Consider the following 19,667-nt stretch of genomic DNA (forward strand, 5'->3'; position numbering starts at 1 on the left):
TTAGTTTCAACTACAAACAAACCAATCAGAGTTCAAAACCAAATTATGAAATTGGAGTGGCAAATATAGCCTGTGTGGTAACATAACCCATTGGTTAACTGGTTTTAGCAGCTGAATGGCTGAGAATGTTGCAATTTCAAACAATATGTTGCATTTCTCTTTTTAACCAAGCATTAGCAAGTGCACTAAATACCAATTAAATCAAAGTGCATTTAATCACATGAATTCAAGGTTGGTTTTTGAACTGATTTTTGAAAACACTATGGTTGCTAACTGCTGAGATACATAGAGCATTCATTTTCAGGGTCCTCGCATTAACACAAAATGTTTGTCTTTCTGTTTGTGGCTCCATTTCTTTGATCACAATTTACAAACAGCAAATTCCAGGAAACAACCAATCACAACAGAAAGTTAATTAAATTTATATAATTATGACTGAATAAATTTATGAAAACCGTGTTAAAAGACTTTGCACCAAAATAGTGGGCTTGTTTATGGAAAATCGGTCAGATACTGTACATAAATATGGACATGTCATACTGAGAGCACTATCTGTCTCGAGTACTCTTTAAAGAAGCCATAACATGCTTATACAAGCCATTGAAGTCACTGTAAATGAGTTGAACGAGCCAAAGTAAGTCAATACATATATTTAACCTCTGCGATTTCACCTAAATGACCTCACTATGTCTTTACTGTGGGTTAAATTAGCCAATCATTGTGACAAGAGCATGGAAAGCACTAACGTCAGTCATTTATTGTACTTTGGCAAAAAAAGTGGCACTTATGTGACATTCAATTAATTTTCAATATCTGTCTTGATTCGCAAAAATATAGCCACAGAATTTGACTTGTCACTGATAATCTTGATTCAATTCTGTGCTAGAGTTATAGCTTTCCACAAGACGTATTGTAGCTCAAATAAAAGGAAATAACTCTCGGCCTGTATGCCTTTTGAGGCCAGGAAGACTAAATTCCCCATCTTTCCGTTGAATCATGAATTGCACAATTTAATTAAAAGGGAATGTCCACTAGGACCGAGTCATATCGCAAATATGTGGCACATGATGAAAAATCAAAATTTTTCATATTTTGCCCAGAGAAACATTGTGGGATGTTTTTCTTGACATAGTTTTTAAACCCACCGAAAAATAAAAAAATTGTTACAGTCCCACGTCTGCTCAAAAACACACAAAATGTAGTGACTAATATCTCATCATAAACGTTGCTCCGTTCAATCTGCATCACAATAACACTCCAGTGCGAGCCTGGAAATGTATTGTTGAGGGGTTTACAAGTCTTTTGAGGCCAGTTACTCTTCTGTGGGTTAATTTTCAAGGTCACAATGAGCCACTTAGAATTACTGAAATTTGCTTCCTTAAAATTCTTAATTATGTGTTTTGAATCGGCAAATTCACTACCCGATGAAACAGCAAAACACCTAAGATTCTGACATTTTGAAAGAGGAAATGTCAGTGTAAAACCTGGTATAAAATTATTTTCGGGCGTTTCATCAGCGTCGAGAACTAACGCTCTCAAAAGTACATTTAGTTAGATACAAGACATCACACAACTCCAAAACACCCCCTCAGGGGGAAAAATTGATAACCAATTATCAGACCTATAAAATTAGTAAGCGGCTCTAATATGCGACTGCTGCAAACCAGAAAAAGGCCCCATCTGTTTAAACATTTGAGAAGGGCTACAAATTTGCCAATGTTAATGTGGAAATAATCGGTTCCATGTAAACAAAATATTCAATGCCAAGCCAGAGTGAAAAACACACTCTATTTCAGTCCAATGTGGTCAAAATTTACACCTTTTTCAGACATAAGCAGTTTAAAAACATACCCTTTGGGGCTGCACATAGCTCTGATAACTTATACAGGGAAGTTATCCCAGCCCCTCCCCTTCCCGAGTCTAAAACACATAAAAACACAGTTTCTCTGCCAGGGAAATTTCTGTGCGATATTTTACGGATCACATTTACAGATCCTTTTGGCTTTAAAATAAAAATTGTGTGCTTTGAACGTGTTATTAAATCTTTCTATTCATTATTCTTTTTTCCATTTTTTGCAATGCGTGACAAATTCCTATCAATTGACCATTGCTTGACAGACCATTCGCCATCGGATGCCATATTTACATTCAGCATGTGGCTTAGCAAGGAGAACAGCACATAAGTATTTCACTTTAGCAAGCAGGGGACTGACCCTGGCCCTGGAAGGCTTCGCTATGTTGTTGGGTTGCTGTTTATTAATAAGAACAAGGGATAGGAATTATGGAGGATTATCTCAGACTCATTAGTTGAATATCAATGAGAAGATAATGTACTTTGCTAAACTCCACGCATCGCAATGGTTATCATGTAGGATTCTGAATACACCAGCACTTAATATTTGAATGTAATATCTTACAGAGGGTGAGCTAGACATGAATTTTCTGCCATAGTTTAAGTCCAAATACTGAGGAAATCAAATGCCAGAAGTCATTTTCACATTCCTTTTGATTATCTGGTCACAGGCACTCACCTATTGTTTTTGTTTCTAGTAGGTTAGAGTTGTGATTATCACGATTTTGAGAGCGTCAGTACTCAGTGCTGATGAAAAGCCCAGAAATGTCTAGTCCATTGCACGTCTAAGCCCTAAATTGATGTGGCTAAAGCTCTTTGCTGTCTAAAGCAAGCACAACATTATTGCCACAGTGCAAACAACCTACTCCAACGGGGCTAAATGACGTCCTGTTTAATACATCTCATGACTGCTTTATGTACGATAATGGATGTCACTTGCTAGCGACGCTTGCTAGCAAATTGTTCGACTTGCACCTTCATTGGACCTAATGATGTCCTCGGGCAGACTTCCTTTAGACAGTAGTTATAGAACGCTGATTGGTCGGCTCCTTCTCAGAGTCACCGTGTGAACTGAAATTCAGACGAGTGTAGCCTGGGCTTAACTTAACACCAATTGAAAATGGGGGAGAGGGTAGTGATAAGTAATTAAAATAATAGATAAATGAATGAAACATGCAGCAAGAAGTTCTCTACAGTTCATGCTAGGTACAATTTACAAGCTGCCACCTTAATGAGAGGAAAAATAAATAAATAAAGTGGATAAATATTTAAAAAATGCTTGATTCAGTCTGTTTTCATAAATCCAGACATATATCTAACCGAATTCGCAAAAACATGCCTGCAGTGACTCAAAGACAGTCCCAGTGGCCAGAAGTCCTCTGACCTCCCCCCCGGCTAGGAGATTGGCCAATCACGCATGCACTTGGCATGGACCACTCCAGCAGAGTGCCATGTCAAGACAGAAGCCTCAAACAAGGTCAAACAACTGAGTAAAATACCCAGAAACACAGTCAACATCAAGCTTATTTAACACTGAAAACTCAAATTCTAGCTAGTTGGAGGTGTCAGTGAAAGACACCCTTCCCTCCCCCCTGCTTTTGACAGCTGGTCCCCAGCAAGCCACCAGCAGATAGGCCAGGCACTGGGCCATGTGCCCAGCCTAGCCTTGACGGAGGGCCCCCTGGGTTTAAGGTCGCTGGCTTAGCCTGGATTTGGGCAAAGCCCGAATCCAGGCGAAAACCTAGCGGGCATGTTTTTGTGATTTCGCTTAGATATATAATTAACTATTTTGCCTTTGTATTAATGTGTCGTCATGAAAGATGCTGGCACTGCCTCCACTTGCTGTAGTAGCATCTGTGTTAGCTAGGAGTTTGTCACTTATAAGGTCCCTTGTTTTAACTAACAGGTTGTCTTTCATTCTTTCTGATGCAGCCTTGTAGTTCATATAATCCTTCACCCAGGCTTCCACGGTCAATCACAGTCCCGACTCAGTCAAACATTGGCAGTAATTCAACACTGTTGAGTAAGTAGATACTTTACTGCTGAGGGAATGTCAGCCAACCCCGTGTGAAATTTGTGGCCTCAGTTTAAATCCTAAATACAGTGTTGTATGGATTGATTGATTTGTTATTGGTTCTAGCTCAATCTAGCTCCTGGGCTGGGTTAATTATTTTTTCTGGGTTCTCCTGTGTTGTCAGTAATTTTGTCCTTGATCTACAAAAGCCAACTTGTCTAAATTCCAGTTTGATCTGCAAACAGTAAATCAAAATGAACAGCTACTCTGTGGTGTTACTGTAATTCATTTTAATAATTATTATGTTTATTTAATATGTATTTTTTTCTATTTTATTTTCTCTTCCCATTTGTTATGAGTTATAAGCAATGCTGCTAACACACATTAACAATTATTTGTCTAATTTCATATTTTAGCCTGATGCATCTTGTTAATCTTGTTATCTACATGTACATGTACCTGCTGACCTATACAATTAATGGGTTTGTCATTTGTCCACCCACAGGAAACACATTTTAGTTAAGGGATTTAATTCAACACTTTAAGCTCTGGCTTAGTGAACTAAGCTAGATTAATTTTGACCCATCATTGAGCTTATCTCTAGTTAGTCATAGCTCCAAGTATCAATAATAGGTAAATGATAACCAGTCAAAAATAGTTCATAATTAGCTCTTATTAACCGAGCAGGAGGTCTGTATGGGAGAATCTCTACTGAGTTCATGTCCAAGGTCATGACCAAGGTCAAGATTCTCCCATACAGACTGACTAAGCTTGGTTAATAAGATGTTTATTATATGGCAAACAAGAACAATTTGATTCATTTAATGTGACTGGTTTGTACTTGCTGACATTTTGCTTACAAATGGCGATGAACTGAACATAATTTTGCCAAAGTTTGCTCGTCCTCTTTACTGTTTTTTCTCATCAGGCTTTTTGGCACTTCTATAAATAAATATTGTTAAAAGAAAATTGTCATTATTCTTGCATTTTAGTTTGCAACTTTTTCCCCACAAAATGTAACCGGTCTAGATGCCAGTCCAGATGCCGTTCTAGATGGGAAAATCTAGACCGAAGTCAATATCGATTTCAGCCAATCAAATTTGTGAATTTGGTAGTTCCTAGTCCTTGTGAGAGGCAGCCATATACAGTGTAATAACGCTTGCAATAAACATGTTCGTAAATCTTTGTCTAAGTAGTTGAATAGTAGGCTTATCATTGATTGTTATATTTAAGTTGCTAACTTAAGTGTAATTATTCTTAATAATAAAGTGCAAAGTGTTATTATCTTAGACACCTTAATAAAGTTGTTGGTATAACATAAAATAATAAAGATGTCGCCAGCCTAGACTATAGGTCTGCGGGTTCATGTTGTTATTACGTTTAAGTTTCTAACCTCATTATTTTTAATAATAAAGTGTAAAGTGTTATTATCTTAGACACGCTTAAAGTTGTTGTAAAGTTATAATAATTGTGAACCAATTATTGAAGTCTAAGTTATGAACACAGAAGAAAGTAGAAATTTATACTTGTAGGAAACACGAGCAGTGGGTGAGTGTTTAACAACAGCTCTTGCATCAGGCACATGGCAAACTTTATTGTAGCTGGATTCCATTCACAGACAACTATTCCAACCCTCTTTAGCTTTTACGGATAACAGAGTTCTCTTTACATGTTCACTCTAAAAAAAACCTCAAATGAACTGCTCTACAACCCTTACTACCACCCCACAAGTTAAGAGCTGCTGCAAAGCCAGGAAAATAAATCCTGAAGGGCTGTAATAATTGTGCACAGTGTACATATGTTGAGAACAATGTAGGCGAGTTTACAAACATATGCTGTGCATAGATCAAGGAGATATTGTCTCCATCTTACCGGTGTTTTGTTTCTGTTGATTAATCAGGAGAAGAGAAAAGAAGATTGTCACCCAGTTGGAGTACACCAGATCCTAAACAAGCCAAACTCACACATGTGGACAAAACAGGTTAATTTATTTTAAATGTCTTCAGTATGTACATAGGCCGAGACCTAGTTTAATTTAATAGTTCAAAATTCTTCTTCATTCTCAGAGGTACTGAGTATTTTTGTGTATTTAGAGGCGCAGAAAAACACAGCATTTTCGCAGGTTTAAAACCCTTAGCTTTAATATTAGTTTATTGAACTGTTCAAAATGGCCCTCCAAATTAATTCAATGTGATACTTGTCTTGTTTCAAAAAAAACCTAGCAACCGGCTGAGCTGGAATTTCATCTATATCTAAGTCTCTAGCAAATGTAAAGACAATATTGTTTGTGCTCACCCTGTGAAATTCATGTATTAATGAATTTCTGAAATGAAACTTTGCCAGAGCAGAGTGATGCAGAAGTAAGAGCTGAGGGCTCACTTTCTACCAGTGTGTCCTGGGTTTGATAACATACATGAGTTTATTGTTGGCTCTTGTTCTTTCTCTATGGGTTTTCCCAGCATTACTGGTTTTTCTCCCTCCACAAAAACCAAGTCGCTTAGTTCTAAATTCCAATTCTGTTTGGAGACTATTTTTATTTTTATATCACTTCTAAAACAGCATGATTGAGCGAGCCTTCCTTGTTAACATCAGGATAAGAATGTTTTTAATAGAGCCCAGCTAGTGAATTGCTAATTATTAGTAAATTATTTGATGAAGAATTTCATATTTCAAGACTGCTAGTGCTAACTGCTAATTGCTAGTGCAGGGGGTTCTCGCAGAACACTAACCCTGTCAGCTGACCTCCCTATTGACCCTATCAAAGATCCCCCTTACTGACCCCCTTACTGACCCCCTCACTGACCCCCTAAATGATCCCCCTACTGACTCCCCTACTGATCCCCTACTGAGCCCCCACTGACCCTCTCACGACCTCCCATCTGATCCCCCTACGGACCGCGTTACTGACCCCCTACTGACCCCCCTACCGACTCCCCTACTGACCCCCTACTGAAGCCCCACTGACCCTCTCACTGACCCGCTATCTGATCCCCCTACGGACCGTGTTACTGACCCCCCTACTGACTCCCCTACTGACCCTCTTACTGATTCCTTTCTGACCCCTCAGTGGCCCCCATAGTGACCCCTATGGACCCCCACTGAACCCTTACTGGACCGCTACTGGCCCCGTTGCTGACCCCCAATGAAATCAATGGGAAAATAACTAACTAAATAAATAACTTTAAAAACTAAAGAGATGACTAAATAAGTGATAAATTGATTTAAAGGGAAGGTTTCACGGTTCGGCGCATGTCAGTATTATTTATTCGCATCTGCACGCTTTTTGGCAAAGGCCCAGTTTTTCATTGTTTATGAACCAATCGTAAGCAAGTTACCTAATTTCGCATGCAAATAGCCGTAAAATCACCAACCGTGGAATAAATCATACAGGTCAACACTAAATTCAACGGTTGACAGCGTCGGTAAAATCCCCTGAAATCTTCTGAGAAGTCTGGTCATCCGTCATTCTGCCACGGCTAACTATAGCATGTGAAAACCAAACTACATCCGAGGGGGTTTTTAAAGCGATAACATTGACAAGAAGCGAACAAAAGTATTTTGATTTCGAGACATGCTTCGAGCCGTGAAACCCTCCCTTTAAACATTAGGAATATAGGCTCGTCCTCAAAGGGAGTCGATGCCTTGTTATTTGATTATATTGTGGCTTTGTTGTTCAGCATTACAAGGCCATTATTTACATGTGTAGGGCTTTTTACGCAAGTGTCAACCGACATTGGGCCATGCTACTTAATATCCACCCCCCCCCCCCCCCTTATTGATGAGGTAATTGGACTGCCAACCCCCTAAGAAAAGATCAAAGTGCTGACACGATTTTTTTTCAAGACCCCTGAGAAAGAAAATGCACGGTAACCTTGTGACTGTCTAGAAATTTTAGATCTTCCCAATACTGACCCTCAGAAAATCTCAAAAGCGTCTTCGTGACCTTCGGAAATTTTCGACTTTGACCCTGTACCCCTCAGAAAATTTCCTCAACAGGAGGTTGTGGGAGAAAAATGGAATGGCCCATTGACAATCCGTGCCCTTTTCAGTGTAGGACTACATGCATCAAGAAGAAAGTTCTCCAAAACCACTAAAATTTGAATACTGGTTTAGGGAAAATTGGCGGGAAAAAACGTTTTTTAAACAAAATGTTCAAAACTACTCTACCAAAGACTAGCGATTCTGCCAAGCTGACACTTAACACAGTTGAAGATTACACACTTAAAACACAGAGAACAACATGAGCTTAGCCGTAGGTGTTAACAAATCCTAACGTCGTTCAGAAGTATTAGAAAGTTAGCCATGCTAACTTCTTTCGACACATCACTCGACTTGTGAAGAAACCCAGCTACAAATGTTCTCTTACTGACTGCCCCATGAAACATTTGTCCACTTCTCAGAAGAAAGGCACTAAAAAAGCAGCTAGAAAAACAGTTTTGCAAACCAGTTTCCCTGCTTATTGAGTACAACAACGTGAAACACCACGTTCCAACGTTCAAACGGTGTAAACATGGAGTCAAACTATCATCGTTGTGTCAAGAGTGTACATCCAAACCTCTTATCAACGTCCCCTTTTGTTTTCAACTTGAAAAGTTTTTGAACTGCAAAGAATAAAATTTTCAATTGTACTTTTCACTGGTAGCATAACTTTATGCCAAAAAATAACAATGGCTCTTTTCAAATATCGAATGTAAAAATTTACAATTTGGCTTGAAGTGTCGTGAATAAATTTCTTGTTTCGCTGAGAAGAGAAATGATGTTTTTATCACTTTGATATGTAACAAAATTGCATCCTTAGTTAACTGCAAACTTTTCCTCTTTATCATGTAGTTGCTTTTAAAGAAGGCAAACCTGGTGACCGTGATCTAGATGAGCTTGCAGGAAAGATTTGTGCAAAGTGGCAGGAGCTGGGACTTCGCCTTGACATTTCTCAAGATAAACTGGACGAAATAGATGCTAATGAAAAAAGCAAAGCATATCGGATGTTACTTCACTGGAGAAATACAACAGCTTCGGCTACAGTTTATCGTGACCTCTACAACGCTTTGGTTCATCAGAGAGTTGGTCTCAATAACGTGGCCAACGAATTTTGCGGTAAGGAACCTACATGAAGCATTTTGCTACAGTGTGACTACTTGAATCAGGTGGGGAAATGAAAAAAAAATAGACGAGGGTAGGGTTTCCTCACAATCTACAAGACAGTATTTTTAGCCTTCATACATTTGGCACAATACAATAGTTTTCACTTATATGTGATGCAAAGCAGTGTTTTCTTAACTGCTATGAAATCAAGCCCTTAGGTACGGATTGAGTTTAGGAGGGACCCCGAAGGTGACTTTCTTGAAGGAGTTACTGAGCATTCCCTTAGATCATACAGCATTGTTACGCACTTAAGAAGTTTTAGAAGCAAAATTTAATGTCAATTTCAGTCACGTTGTATTACGCATACACGATGAAAAGCATGGCGGGAACCTTGCTCACCTACAGTTTGTATAAAGTACAATACGTAGGGTTAATCTCTACCTTGTCGTAAATACTCTTTCTTTGGCCATCGCAGCTTGATAAGAAATAGCACGCAAACTGCGGTGATAAACATGACAATAAAACGCATGTTAAAAAACAAAGTTCAATTGAATTTGTGACCAGTTGACGTGACGTGGTCTGCAATAGCAGAAGCATGACAGCTACTCGTGATCGATTTAAAATGTTCAGTTTTTCTGTCATGCAATCTACGTTTTGTTTTTCCAATGTAGAAATCCTGGCAGTCCCAACAACTAGCCTTATACACAACTTTCGACAGTTGGGAACGGTTGATCCTATCTTTGTAGGGAAATAAAGACTTAATGCGATAAGCGCTGTGGAAAATAACCCTAAGATTAATGCAGCCATAAAACTTCTAAATGTAGGTCTTCAGTTTTTTGGGAACAATTTTGCTTTGTACCGTATTTAGTTTTACCTTATTTAGGGGTACAACCTCAAATGGGACCACTTTGATATATTAGCAAAAGGTCGGACAGATACACATTGCAAGATAAAAGAGACTCTGCTAATAAGGGAATTAAAACCCGCCCTAAATGATAATGTAAGCAGCGAAAAGCTTTATCTTTATTAGTTTACATTGTTTATATGCCAATTTTTCTCAGCTTCTGTCATTGTAATTGTTAATTAGTTACTTATTTTAAATTGAAATTTAGTTGTTACTTCTATTCCTAACGGTCACTTCTGAAGATGTATGTTGAAACATACGAAACGTGAAGTAAATGAACTTTGTTTTTTAACATGCGTTTTATTGTCATGTTTATCACCGCAGTTTGCGTGTTATTTCTTATTAATCTATACCTTGTTGTCACATTTAGACCAATTGGTGAGTGAACTGGAAAATTAAAAGGGAAAAAAACCTGCAGTAGACGCGATCTGAACCCAAAAAAAGTGATTTCCGCGGAGATAAAAGGAAAAACATAGACAAATGAGGTTTATTCATGTTTGCAATGCATTATGGAGTGATTATTACCACTCCTTTACATTAAGTTGAAAAAGACAGAAAAGCTGTGAAGAATTTACACTGTAAAAATCAATCTTTGAGTCAAAAAGGCCTTCTATTGTAAAACACATTAAAGACAGTAAGAAGTTACATTCTCACATGTATTGTTTCAGTTTCTCGTGTGCAGTACAGTATGACTCATGCCTTAGGCCTCATCCACACTACGCCGGAAGAATCACAAAACGGAGGTTTCACTCTGAAAACCCATCAAATGTTTTCCGTCCACACTGCGCCGGAGGAATTTGAAAACTCAACAATCACCGGTGTTTTTGGATTTGTATTTGAGGAAATCTTCGTCAGGGAAATGACGTAATTATCGCGACGTCATCGTTGTCGAAAAGCTCCGTTTTCAAAATGTTTTTTGCTGTTCACACAAAAACGAAAAGCCGGCGTTTTCAAATTCCTCCAGTTTGAAGTGCGCTTCCGAAAAGCTCCGTTTTCGTGACGGATTAGTGCGGACAGAAGGCCTAACCGTAAAACTAAAGCTGCGTTTTCAGTCCTCTGGCGTAGTGTTGCCGGCCCTGAGGGTGTTTCATCGAGCTATGATACACGCGAGAACTCAGGGGAGCATAACTAATGAGCAAGACAAAATTCCTGCGCGCATCGTTAAGGCTGGTTTCCATATCATCTCTAAGATCGCAGCATAAAAAGGGGTTCAGCGGTCATTGGGATCGTTACGACAACTATCGTAACTTTTTCTGAAGCGATCACAGCGATCATATGGAAACCAGCCTAAGTTCAATGATGCACAACTTAATTCATGTACCAATTGTTTTCTTACCTTGCCGGTGAAAATAGGGACCTTAAGATACGAGGACGGGAAGGCCAGGACGGCAACGGCAGTGGACACGGGAAACTTTCGCGGGTCCCGTCGTGTCGCCAAAAACAAAATGCTTAAGATGTGCATTTTTGCAAAGGACGGCGACGTCAATAATTGGAACCTCGTACAAGCTATTCACAGAAGCAATGACATCCATTAGACTATAAAAGAGATGATAGAAATCTTATCCTATTAGGCTTAAACGATAGTGAACAGCGATGCTGAATTTCTTTTTCTTTATAAGCGAAGCAAACATCTGTCAATATTTTAATAGAGAAACCATAATTTCCGTATGAAAAAATTAAACGAACAATCTGATCGACCTGCTTCAGATGGCTTTTTACCACTAAAGCGTTTGGGAATTCTGTCGCCGAAGAATCCTGACTTTTGTTGAACGTTTCAATTTCCATCTGTAATTGTATCAAGCATTATAAAAATCAAACAAACGTTGCATCAAATTCTGGGTAGTATAAAAACAACAACTAAACATCAGTTTGAAAATGTGTATTTTATTTGCTCGATAGATGCTCCATGGCATTCATTCTTACAACAATTTATCAACTGTACTTACACTGTTGTATTCTCAATGCATAGAGTTTGTATTGAGCTTGCACACTCGTGATAGCGTCTGCACAGTGGCTGCAGAAACACAAACGAACAGACGAGGAATATTTTTACTCACATTTTCGTATCTCAGCGTAGTATTCTACGCTACAATCACGAAAACTGTGAACGCTATAAACATATCTATCAATATAACTGAAAATAAAGGCGATTGGAACAGTTATCGGGGCAAAACAAGTGCAAAATACTCACGTCTTCGATACGACGGCTAGTCGGGCGAAATGGCGTCCTCGACGAGATAAGGACGGCAGAGAGATTAGGCGAGAGTTCTCGTGCGCATGCCCGGTTGAGTCAATTTACTTCCGGTAGCCGTCCTAGCTCGTCCCGTGCTGGTATCTTAAGGTGCCTAATAAATGAGCGACGGGACTACTTGCGCAGAAAAAAAATGTCTTGTGAAATTATTGTGGATTTTTTAACTTGCGTACGTATATTGAGTTTGATAACGCGGCTTGCTTGCTATTTTACTATTTTTATTGAAGCCCTAATTCGTTATCATTGCAGTTACTAATTCAGAAGCATCTGCGGAGGACATTTTTGATGTGAAATTCTGTCGAAGTAAACTGGCAGAGCATTACAAGAGAACCGCCACAGTGCCCACCTCTGCCTGGTCTAAAAAGTCCCCCGTGGACATTTACCAGATCTACACTCGACTGTCCTGGGTGAAAGAGGAACAGACCCCAGCTGGGTCATCACGGTCTGAACTGAAACATTACACTGATGTGTTCACTGCAAACAAGAACGGTGTTGTACCAAAGAGGATACTTGTGCAAGGACAGACGGGTATTGGGAAGAGCACTTTCGTCAAGAAACTGGCTGTGGACTGGGCTGAACTTGATCCCGAGATAACGGGACACGAACAGAAAGATGCAATGAAGAGCTTCGAAGATGATGAAGACAAGAGAGACACAAAACAAGATGACGAATCCTCGTCAAGTGAAGATGGTTGCGAAGTCACATCAAGTAACGAGCAGTATGAAGATACGTCAATTGATGAGGAGTACATCAATGAGGACATGCGTGAAAATCAGAAAGATGCCTTAAAAAAGTTCGAGCTCGTTCTTGTTGTTAATCTCAAGGAAGTGTCCAAATGCCAGAGCTTCCAAGACGTCATAAGTCAGTCTTCCATTTTTACGGAGGAAGAGACAGCCTTGACCGAGGGCATGTTACGTTACATTACCAAAAACCAAGACAAAGTACTACTGGTGTTTGATGGCTACGACGAATATCGCTGTGGAAGCAACTCTGAAATCTACGAGATATTCAAAGGAAAGAAACTGAGAAACTGTTGTGCCCTGATAACGACTCGAATTTCCAAAGCTGACGAACTACGAACGTTTAAAGACATGCATGCTGAGATTACCGGGTTTAGTGAAGAGGACAGAAAGGCCTTTATGAGAAAAATGCTTGGTGGCGAAGCAGAAGCAAAAGAGCTAAGTCGTCATCTTGACCAACAAAACCTGGAAGACTTAGCGAAAGTTCCGCTTCTTCTTCTCTTCTTTTGCACCCTGTGGAAAAAGGGCAAGTCGAAGAGTTTTCCTGAAAGCAAAACAAAATTGTATTTGGCGATCGTCCAGTACGTTTTGGATTACAATCAAGGGAAAGATTCGCCTACTCACTTTGGCAAAGTACACGATTTTGAAGATGTTCTTGCTGAAATCGGAAAGGTGGCGTTGGAATGTCTTTTGAGGGACGATCATGTGTTCGAGTACGAGCAGTTGTCCGCTGCCGTTCGCTGTGACCAAAGTCAGATTATTGGCCTACTTCAAGTTACCGAGTACGCAGAAAATCTTCGACCAGCAGGGATGGTATCCTTTATCCACAAGAGCATTCAAGAATTTTTGGCAGCGTGGTTCATCTCCTACAGATGTGTCCCTGAAAGAAATCTCGGTGGAATTGAACAGCACACACGTACCTTGGGGGAATGTAAAGCCTGGGAGAATGTTGTGCAGTTCGTTTGCGGCTTGTCTGACGATGGAGCAGTGAAGATTTTTCAACACTTAACATCAGTCAGGATCACTGATCCAACCTTAGATTTATCAAAGACAATACCAGATGTAGAAAACGAGACAGACGAGCCACTGTGTGACGTCACTTACAGGCATGAGAAGTTCAGTGCCTTGGTTGACGATTCTTTGAAAGAAGTTCAATCAAAAGGTGCACTGGCGAGATATTGGTTAGACTGCACAGCTGGGATCATCCTGATTTCCCTAAGGAGACCATTTCCTGAACATATACCAAAGATGACAATTGTAAATGAAGATTCTTCCTGTAAAGCTTTATTTTTTCACGTTGGTTGGTATTACAGTTTTTTTCCTGATAATGACAGGAAATGGATGTCAAGGCTATATGAGGTTCTGGAGTTTTTCGATTGCTTACATGTCCCACTGAGAATAACCGAGAACTCTGCTGCTCTCTTGATTGAAGATTTTTTAAGGCAGTTTAAGACTGTAGGATGCGAAGGGTGTTGTATTGATTGTGTCCTTCGTGTCCATAATGGGAAAGCTCAGTTTTACGTAACAAGGTTATGTCTGTACTGTGATAACCATGCGAGACTGTTTACTGAGACTATTACCATTTCTACTCCATCTTGCTCCGAAATTTCGTGTTCAAAACAGTCATGTTTGAAATTCTTAAGATCTCTTGACTGTAAAAAAATTGTGAATGCGCAGACATTGAAAGATCTTGGTGCAGTTATCAGAAACTGTAAACATTTGAAAACCATTGAATTTGGTGAATGCGGAGAGGGTATGTGTGAACTGCTGGAACAAGTACCAAATCCCAGCACGTGCTGTGTGAAAATTGGTGGTCCAACGTCACAGTGTTCATTGACATCAGTGGCAGCAGAAAAACTAGCTGGTGTGTTACCACGATTTATCAACATCACCGCTCTTAGCCTTAATTTATATGACTGCTGTGCTGCAGCAGTAAACAAACTTGTTTGTAGTATCACACACAAGACTCTTAAGGAACTGGTGCTATGCGGTATAAGCCTGACTCTAGTAGCAGCCGCGTCGCTCGGTCGGTCACTTCCTGAAATGTCGTCTTTAAAAAGACTCCTTATATCGGGGGTGTATGAAAGCATTTTGCAAGAGGAGGAAATGGAGGCACTGTTTGGAGGAATGAACAAAACATTCCCAGCTTTACAATTGCTTGGTCTTTACAATTTCAACGCAAGGGGTAGCCTTGCTCCACTCACCAAGCGCGTGCAGTTCTTTCCCAACTTGCTAGTGTTAGGTCTTGATAATTTAATTATGGATGAACATGACTTTCATGGTCTGCTGGACAGCTTAAGATTCATTCCTGATCTGGAGGAACTGATCCTAACGGACAATCCACTGGCCTCCCTGGACGAGTTACGATCTATTGTGCAACAAGCACTGCCTCAGGTTCATCTTAGCTATTGGTAATACCAGGTTCATCCACTCAGTGAATTCTGGCAGAAGGACTGATTGTCTTCAGTGTCACGTGACTTAAACTGCTCGTCCCTGCACCACGTTCAAACTGACATTACTTGAGGTCATAGAATAACATCTGACAATAACAGGCGATACCATTGTTTCTCGAGCTACTCGTGTAAACACCGTAACCTACTTTCAGAATGTAATTCTCGACAATTTTTAATTGTTATCTAAATCGGACATTCAGTGAAATAAGTGAATTTTTTTTTTTTGTAGCGCGTAAATGGCTTTCTATCAAATAGCAAGTCACGATCTTTGTTGTTTAATTTTTGGACTCTCACATTATTGTAGCGGACAATTTTTTGTTAACTTGAATTAACAAATTATATGATATCCTCTATAAATAAGATAAAAAAAAGGTGCTTACAGTTAATTCGTCTAAAAATGTATCGTGTAAATCAGGAAAAAAGCGATAATGAAGTGTTTAGTCGAGCTTAGTTGAGAAATACGTGCCTCATAGTTCCAAGATGAACAGTAATTTTGTAAACAGTGTAAAAACGTGCATTTTATGTTCGAACATGAAAGTAGTTGAAATTGCAAAGTTTCTAGCGTTTCTTTTTCTTTGTTGTTGTTTGTTTGTTTTTTTCTTTCTCGTGGTAGCATTTTAGAAAATAGTCCTTGAAGGCTGGTTTTTGTATAAACTTTACGATCACTGCCAGAAATGTTCAGCGATCGTTGTAATTATATGGAAACCACTCTGCAGCGAGACAGACTTAAGTTTTATTTTCACTTTCGTGGCGATCTGTGGAAATCCGATTAGTGAGGTTCACTCTACTTTTTTTGTACTGATCGATCACATGGAAAGCTGCCTGAAATCCGAGTAGACGTGATTAATCCAAATACGCTAAATCTCGTGAGACCGAAAACGTTTGGCCAGTTGTAAGACAAAAACGAAACTTTGAACTAGTAAATACAACGTTAAACTAAATACGGCGGATAACTTGCTATTTACAAGTAGTTTTATGTTTATTTCAATAAAGTTCGGTCAATTTAATGGGGAGGTACGGCACGTTCTTCTGTCAAACTATATTGCAGGGTAATTGGGATTAAACGGCATCAAGCTAAATTAAACTGTAATTTTATTCGACTAGGAAGAAGTTAGAAGATTAACCAGAGCCTAAATCAGAGTTTGTAACGTTTTGACGCAAAAGGGACTTTCTTTGAAAGGTTTACCAGTAGTGGGAAGCTTGCAGTTACGGTTTAGTTTTTCATACAGATTGAGTTAACAATTCTATGGAAAGCGGAAAACCCAATTGCATGGTTACCAGGGGTCCGTTTCTCGAAAGCCCCGGAAACTTTTCGGGCCCGTAAAGCCATAACAGAATCTCGAACCTTACGATTACAGAGCTGTTTTATTCACATATTCTTAATATGAAGCGAAATTCCCTTCATACAAGAAGTTTCAGGCGTATACACTTCTCCGTTTTTAGATACCGATGGTCTAAAAATGGCTTTACGGGCCCGAAAAGTTTCCGGGGCTTTCGAGAAACGGGCCCCAGGATGTGCAGATCCCTCACGTATTAGCCTAAATTTTCTTTAGTGTGCGACTCAAAGGGACGGCTGAAATTCAATGTCTTCCGTAACATTCAGTCGGCAACGATGTTTAGTTGTGTAAAATATTCCAGGAATTCAGTTACATACCAGAGTAACAGTGAACGATTCCTCGCAATACTTTTCTTCCATTTATCGGGAAATGACTTGTTCTGAACTGGCAGTTTTTAGCATTTTGTTTTTCAGTGGGCTTTCTCTTTTAATGGGTTTTCTGAACACGCGAGGAAGAGCGGCGCAGTCGCGAGGGAAATGGCGGAATTTTCCCTCTTGTGAATTTAAAACAAACCAGTTGAACATGAATTTCTCAGCGATCGCTGTAGTGCGCACGACTATAGTAGAAAACAAGGTCATTATATTTGCTTTCTTATTGGCAAACGCCAAACTGAAACGGGGTTTCAACTGAGTATTTTTTTTTTTCTCAAAAAACATTGCAGCTTTTGGCCGTAAATGGGGAAACTCTTAAGGGAAGTGTGAGGGATATCTGCTGCACTCTGTCACTCCACGCGCCTCATCAGTTTAAAAACGTAAAAAATTGATAAGCAATAAGTTAAACTGCAAACTAACTGGTTTACTCTCTGCCTCGCCAAGCAAGATACTCTTATGTCCTGCATTTCTCTTACATCTTTTGCACTTTCTCAAGGTAGAGCAGCTGTACTTGTATCGATCTACCTGTAGCGTGCTGAATTTCAGTACACGTGCAGTAAACAATTTAAATGTTCCTCGCTATTTTACATTTCATCATGTCTGATAAGATCACTACCGTTTCTCTTTTTATGAAAATAATTCTCATCGTCCTTCGCTTTTTCTTTTTCTTCTGTTTTCTACCACAGGTTCTTCAGAAATAGTGAACGATGCCTCGCTATACTTTCCTATATTTATCGGTAAATGACTTATTCTGAACTGGCAATTGGTTTTTTAGCATTTTGGTTTTCAGTGGGCTTCCATTTTTAGTGGGTTTTCTGAACACGCGGGGAAGGAGCGGTGTAGGAAAATGGCCGACTTTTCCTTCTTGAGAATTTAAAACAAACCAGTTCAACATGAAATTTTACAGCGATCTCTGTAGGGCGCAAGCCGGAAGCAAGCGTAAAACTGAAACACGATTTCGAAATGAGAGCACGTTTTTCTTCTCAATCAACATTGTAGCTTGATTTTGACCGGAAACGGGGAAACTCTGACTGGAGGGGTGAGGAATATTTTGAGAGGGCGAGAGGCGGTGAGAGTCTAGGGATAAATCTGTTGAATTCACTCCACGTGCCTTGATAAGCAATAATTTAAACTGCAAACTACGCTGGTCGATACCGAAAAAAAGATGAGTTAAAGTCCTATATAAATATGACTACGGCCTGTTGCAACTGGACTAGGTGTTTAAGTGGCAGTCTCTCTAAAAGCGGTCCACTGCATTTCTGGTCGGAAAAAAGTTTTCCCTCAAACTTTTCTTAGTGAACTATCTTGGGTCATAAGTAAATGCAAAGACTTAAGTTTTTGCAAATTCATCAAAATATATTTTCTTAGAGCTCAAAACAATCATAGCCGGGAAACGCCTAAATTTGAGCGTTCCAAGAACGGAAAATTGCCTAAATTGACGAGCTCGCTGCTCAAAGACCACCATACGTAACAAAAAATTGTTATTATCCCTACATTAAGTGATCCTTCAAGGATAAGAAATGCACGTTACTCTTGATATATTTTGTTTTGGGGGATCCTGAAAATTTGTCTTTTACCACCCGTTATATCACTTTCTGGAAACCTGCGAAAGTAGTTTGTCTTCGCTGGCGTTTAAGTAGTATATAGGGAATTAACCAAATACCATTTCGCAGAGGGAGCTTTATTTAACCTTATCGCAGCCCCCACCATCAAGTCCGGCCCTCACAAGCTCGGGCCGGTTGAGCCTGGGGGCTGCGAAACGGTTAAATGCAGCTCCCTCTTTGAAATAGTATTTGGTTAATTCCCTATATACTACTCACAACAAAGGAGTGCGAAATATTAGAAACAAGCGAGCCGGGGGTTATTCCACCAGAGCCGGGATGGAACGAGCGCAAAACAAGTGCGGGTGGCTGATGCGGGGCCGGAAAGAAAGCTGCGGAAAGCGCTGTTACGGGGCGTATTGCGGGCAGCACAACTACCAGCTGAAGAAAGGAATGCGAGCGCCAGAGCCATGCAGAGAATGCGGAGTCGGACTACTGTGTGACTACCGTCTTTGCAAGCCCTGCGGCGGGGGCGCGCTAAAACAGCGTCTTTACCGCAAACAAGAAAAAGCGAAATAAGCTTTTCAGCTTGTTTTGCTCGAGCTGCAAGAAAGAAACACACCAGTTAGAGAAATGTAACCGGTGTTATATTCCAAGGAACCATGTCTTCCTGTGGACTTTCCGAGGCCATCCAAAGCCTCCCTCCAGAGCTTCGTGAGATGATTTTCAAGGAGTACATCGCGACAAAAATCAAGGAAAAGAAAGGAAATGGGGTGGGACAAGGTACACGAGAATATTTTAAAACTGCCTTTCTGCAAATTCAAGCAGCAGATTGTGTCGATGGTGATTTGTCTCGAATATATGGACTGCTTTTTCGAGGGTTGTTGTTTTCCCTGTTTCGAAAGGGATGTAAATCTTCATAAAGCATCGCTAAGCCGGCCGATGGAGTTAATAGAAGACAGCCTAGAGCACAAGAATTTTTTAGAAGAATGCTCAGGGGACGGTTATGACTGGCACGAGTGGTTCCTTTTTGGCAGGGAGAGTTAGCGAAAAAGGCGGCGACAAACCTTCGTTCGAAGCAAAAGTTTTGTTTTGAAATCGACGAGTTGCGTGACATTTTTC

General features: G+C 39.9%; 1 protein-coding gene and 1 long non-coding RNA gene across 2 annotated transcripts in view; one reads left to right on the forward strand and one right to left on the reverse strand.

The window, feature by feature from the left end:
• LOC149098002 (uncharacterized) overlaps positions 1–15,850 on the forward strand; it is a 21,974-nt gene extending 6,124 nt beyond the window's left edge. The window contains exons 3-6 of the mRNA XM_089277099.1: positions 3,785–3,875; positions 5,767–5,847; positions 8,697–8,960; positions 12,353–15,850. Of these exons, the coding sequence (XP_089133225.1) occupies positions 3,785–3,875; positions 5,767–5,847; positions 8,697–8,960; positions 12,353–15,258 (3,342 nt within the window). The 3' untranslated portion in view covers positions 15,259–15,850. The remainder of the gene's footprint in view (positions 1–3,784; positions 3,876–5,766; positions 5,848–8,696; positions 8,961–12,352) is intronic.
• Positions 11,717–12,100, reverse strand: LOC149098003 (uncharacterized). The gene is made up of 2 exons (XR_016203525.1): positions 12,044–12,100; positions 11,717–11,866 (listed from the first exon to the last, which is right to left on the reverse strand). It is a non-coding gene; the product is annotated as an uncharacterized LOC149098003 (long non-coding RNA).
• Positions 15,851–19,667: the final 3,817 nt, after the last annotated feature.

The sequence above is a fragment of the Orbicella faveolata genome, unplaced genomic scaffold (assembly GCF_042242905.1).
Source record: "Orbicella faveolata isolate gen_17 unplaced genomic scaffold, um_ofav_v1 contig_46, whole genome shotgun sequence".
Taxonomy (NCBI): Eukaryota; Metazoa; Cnidaria; class Anthozoa; order Scleractinia; family Merulinidae; genus Orbicella; species Orbicella faveolata.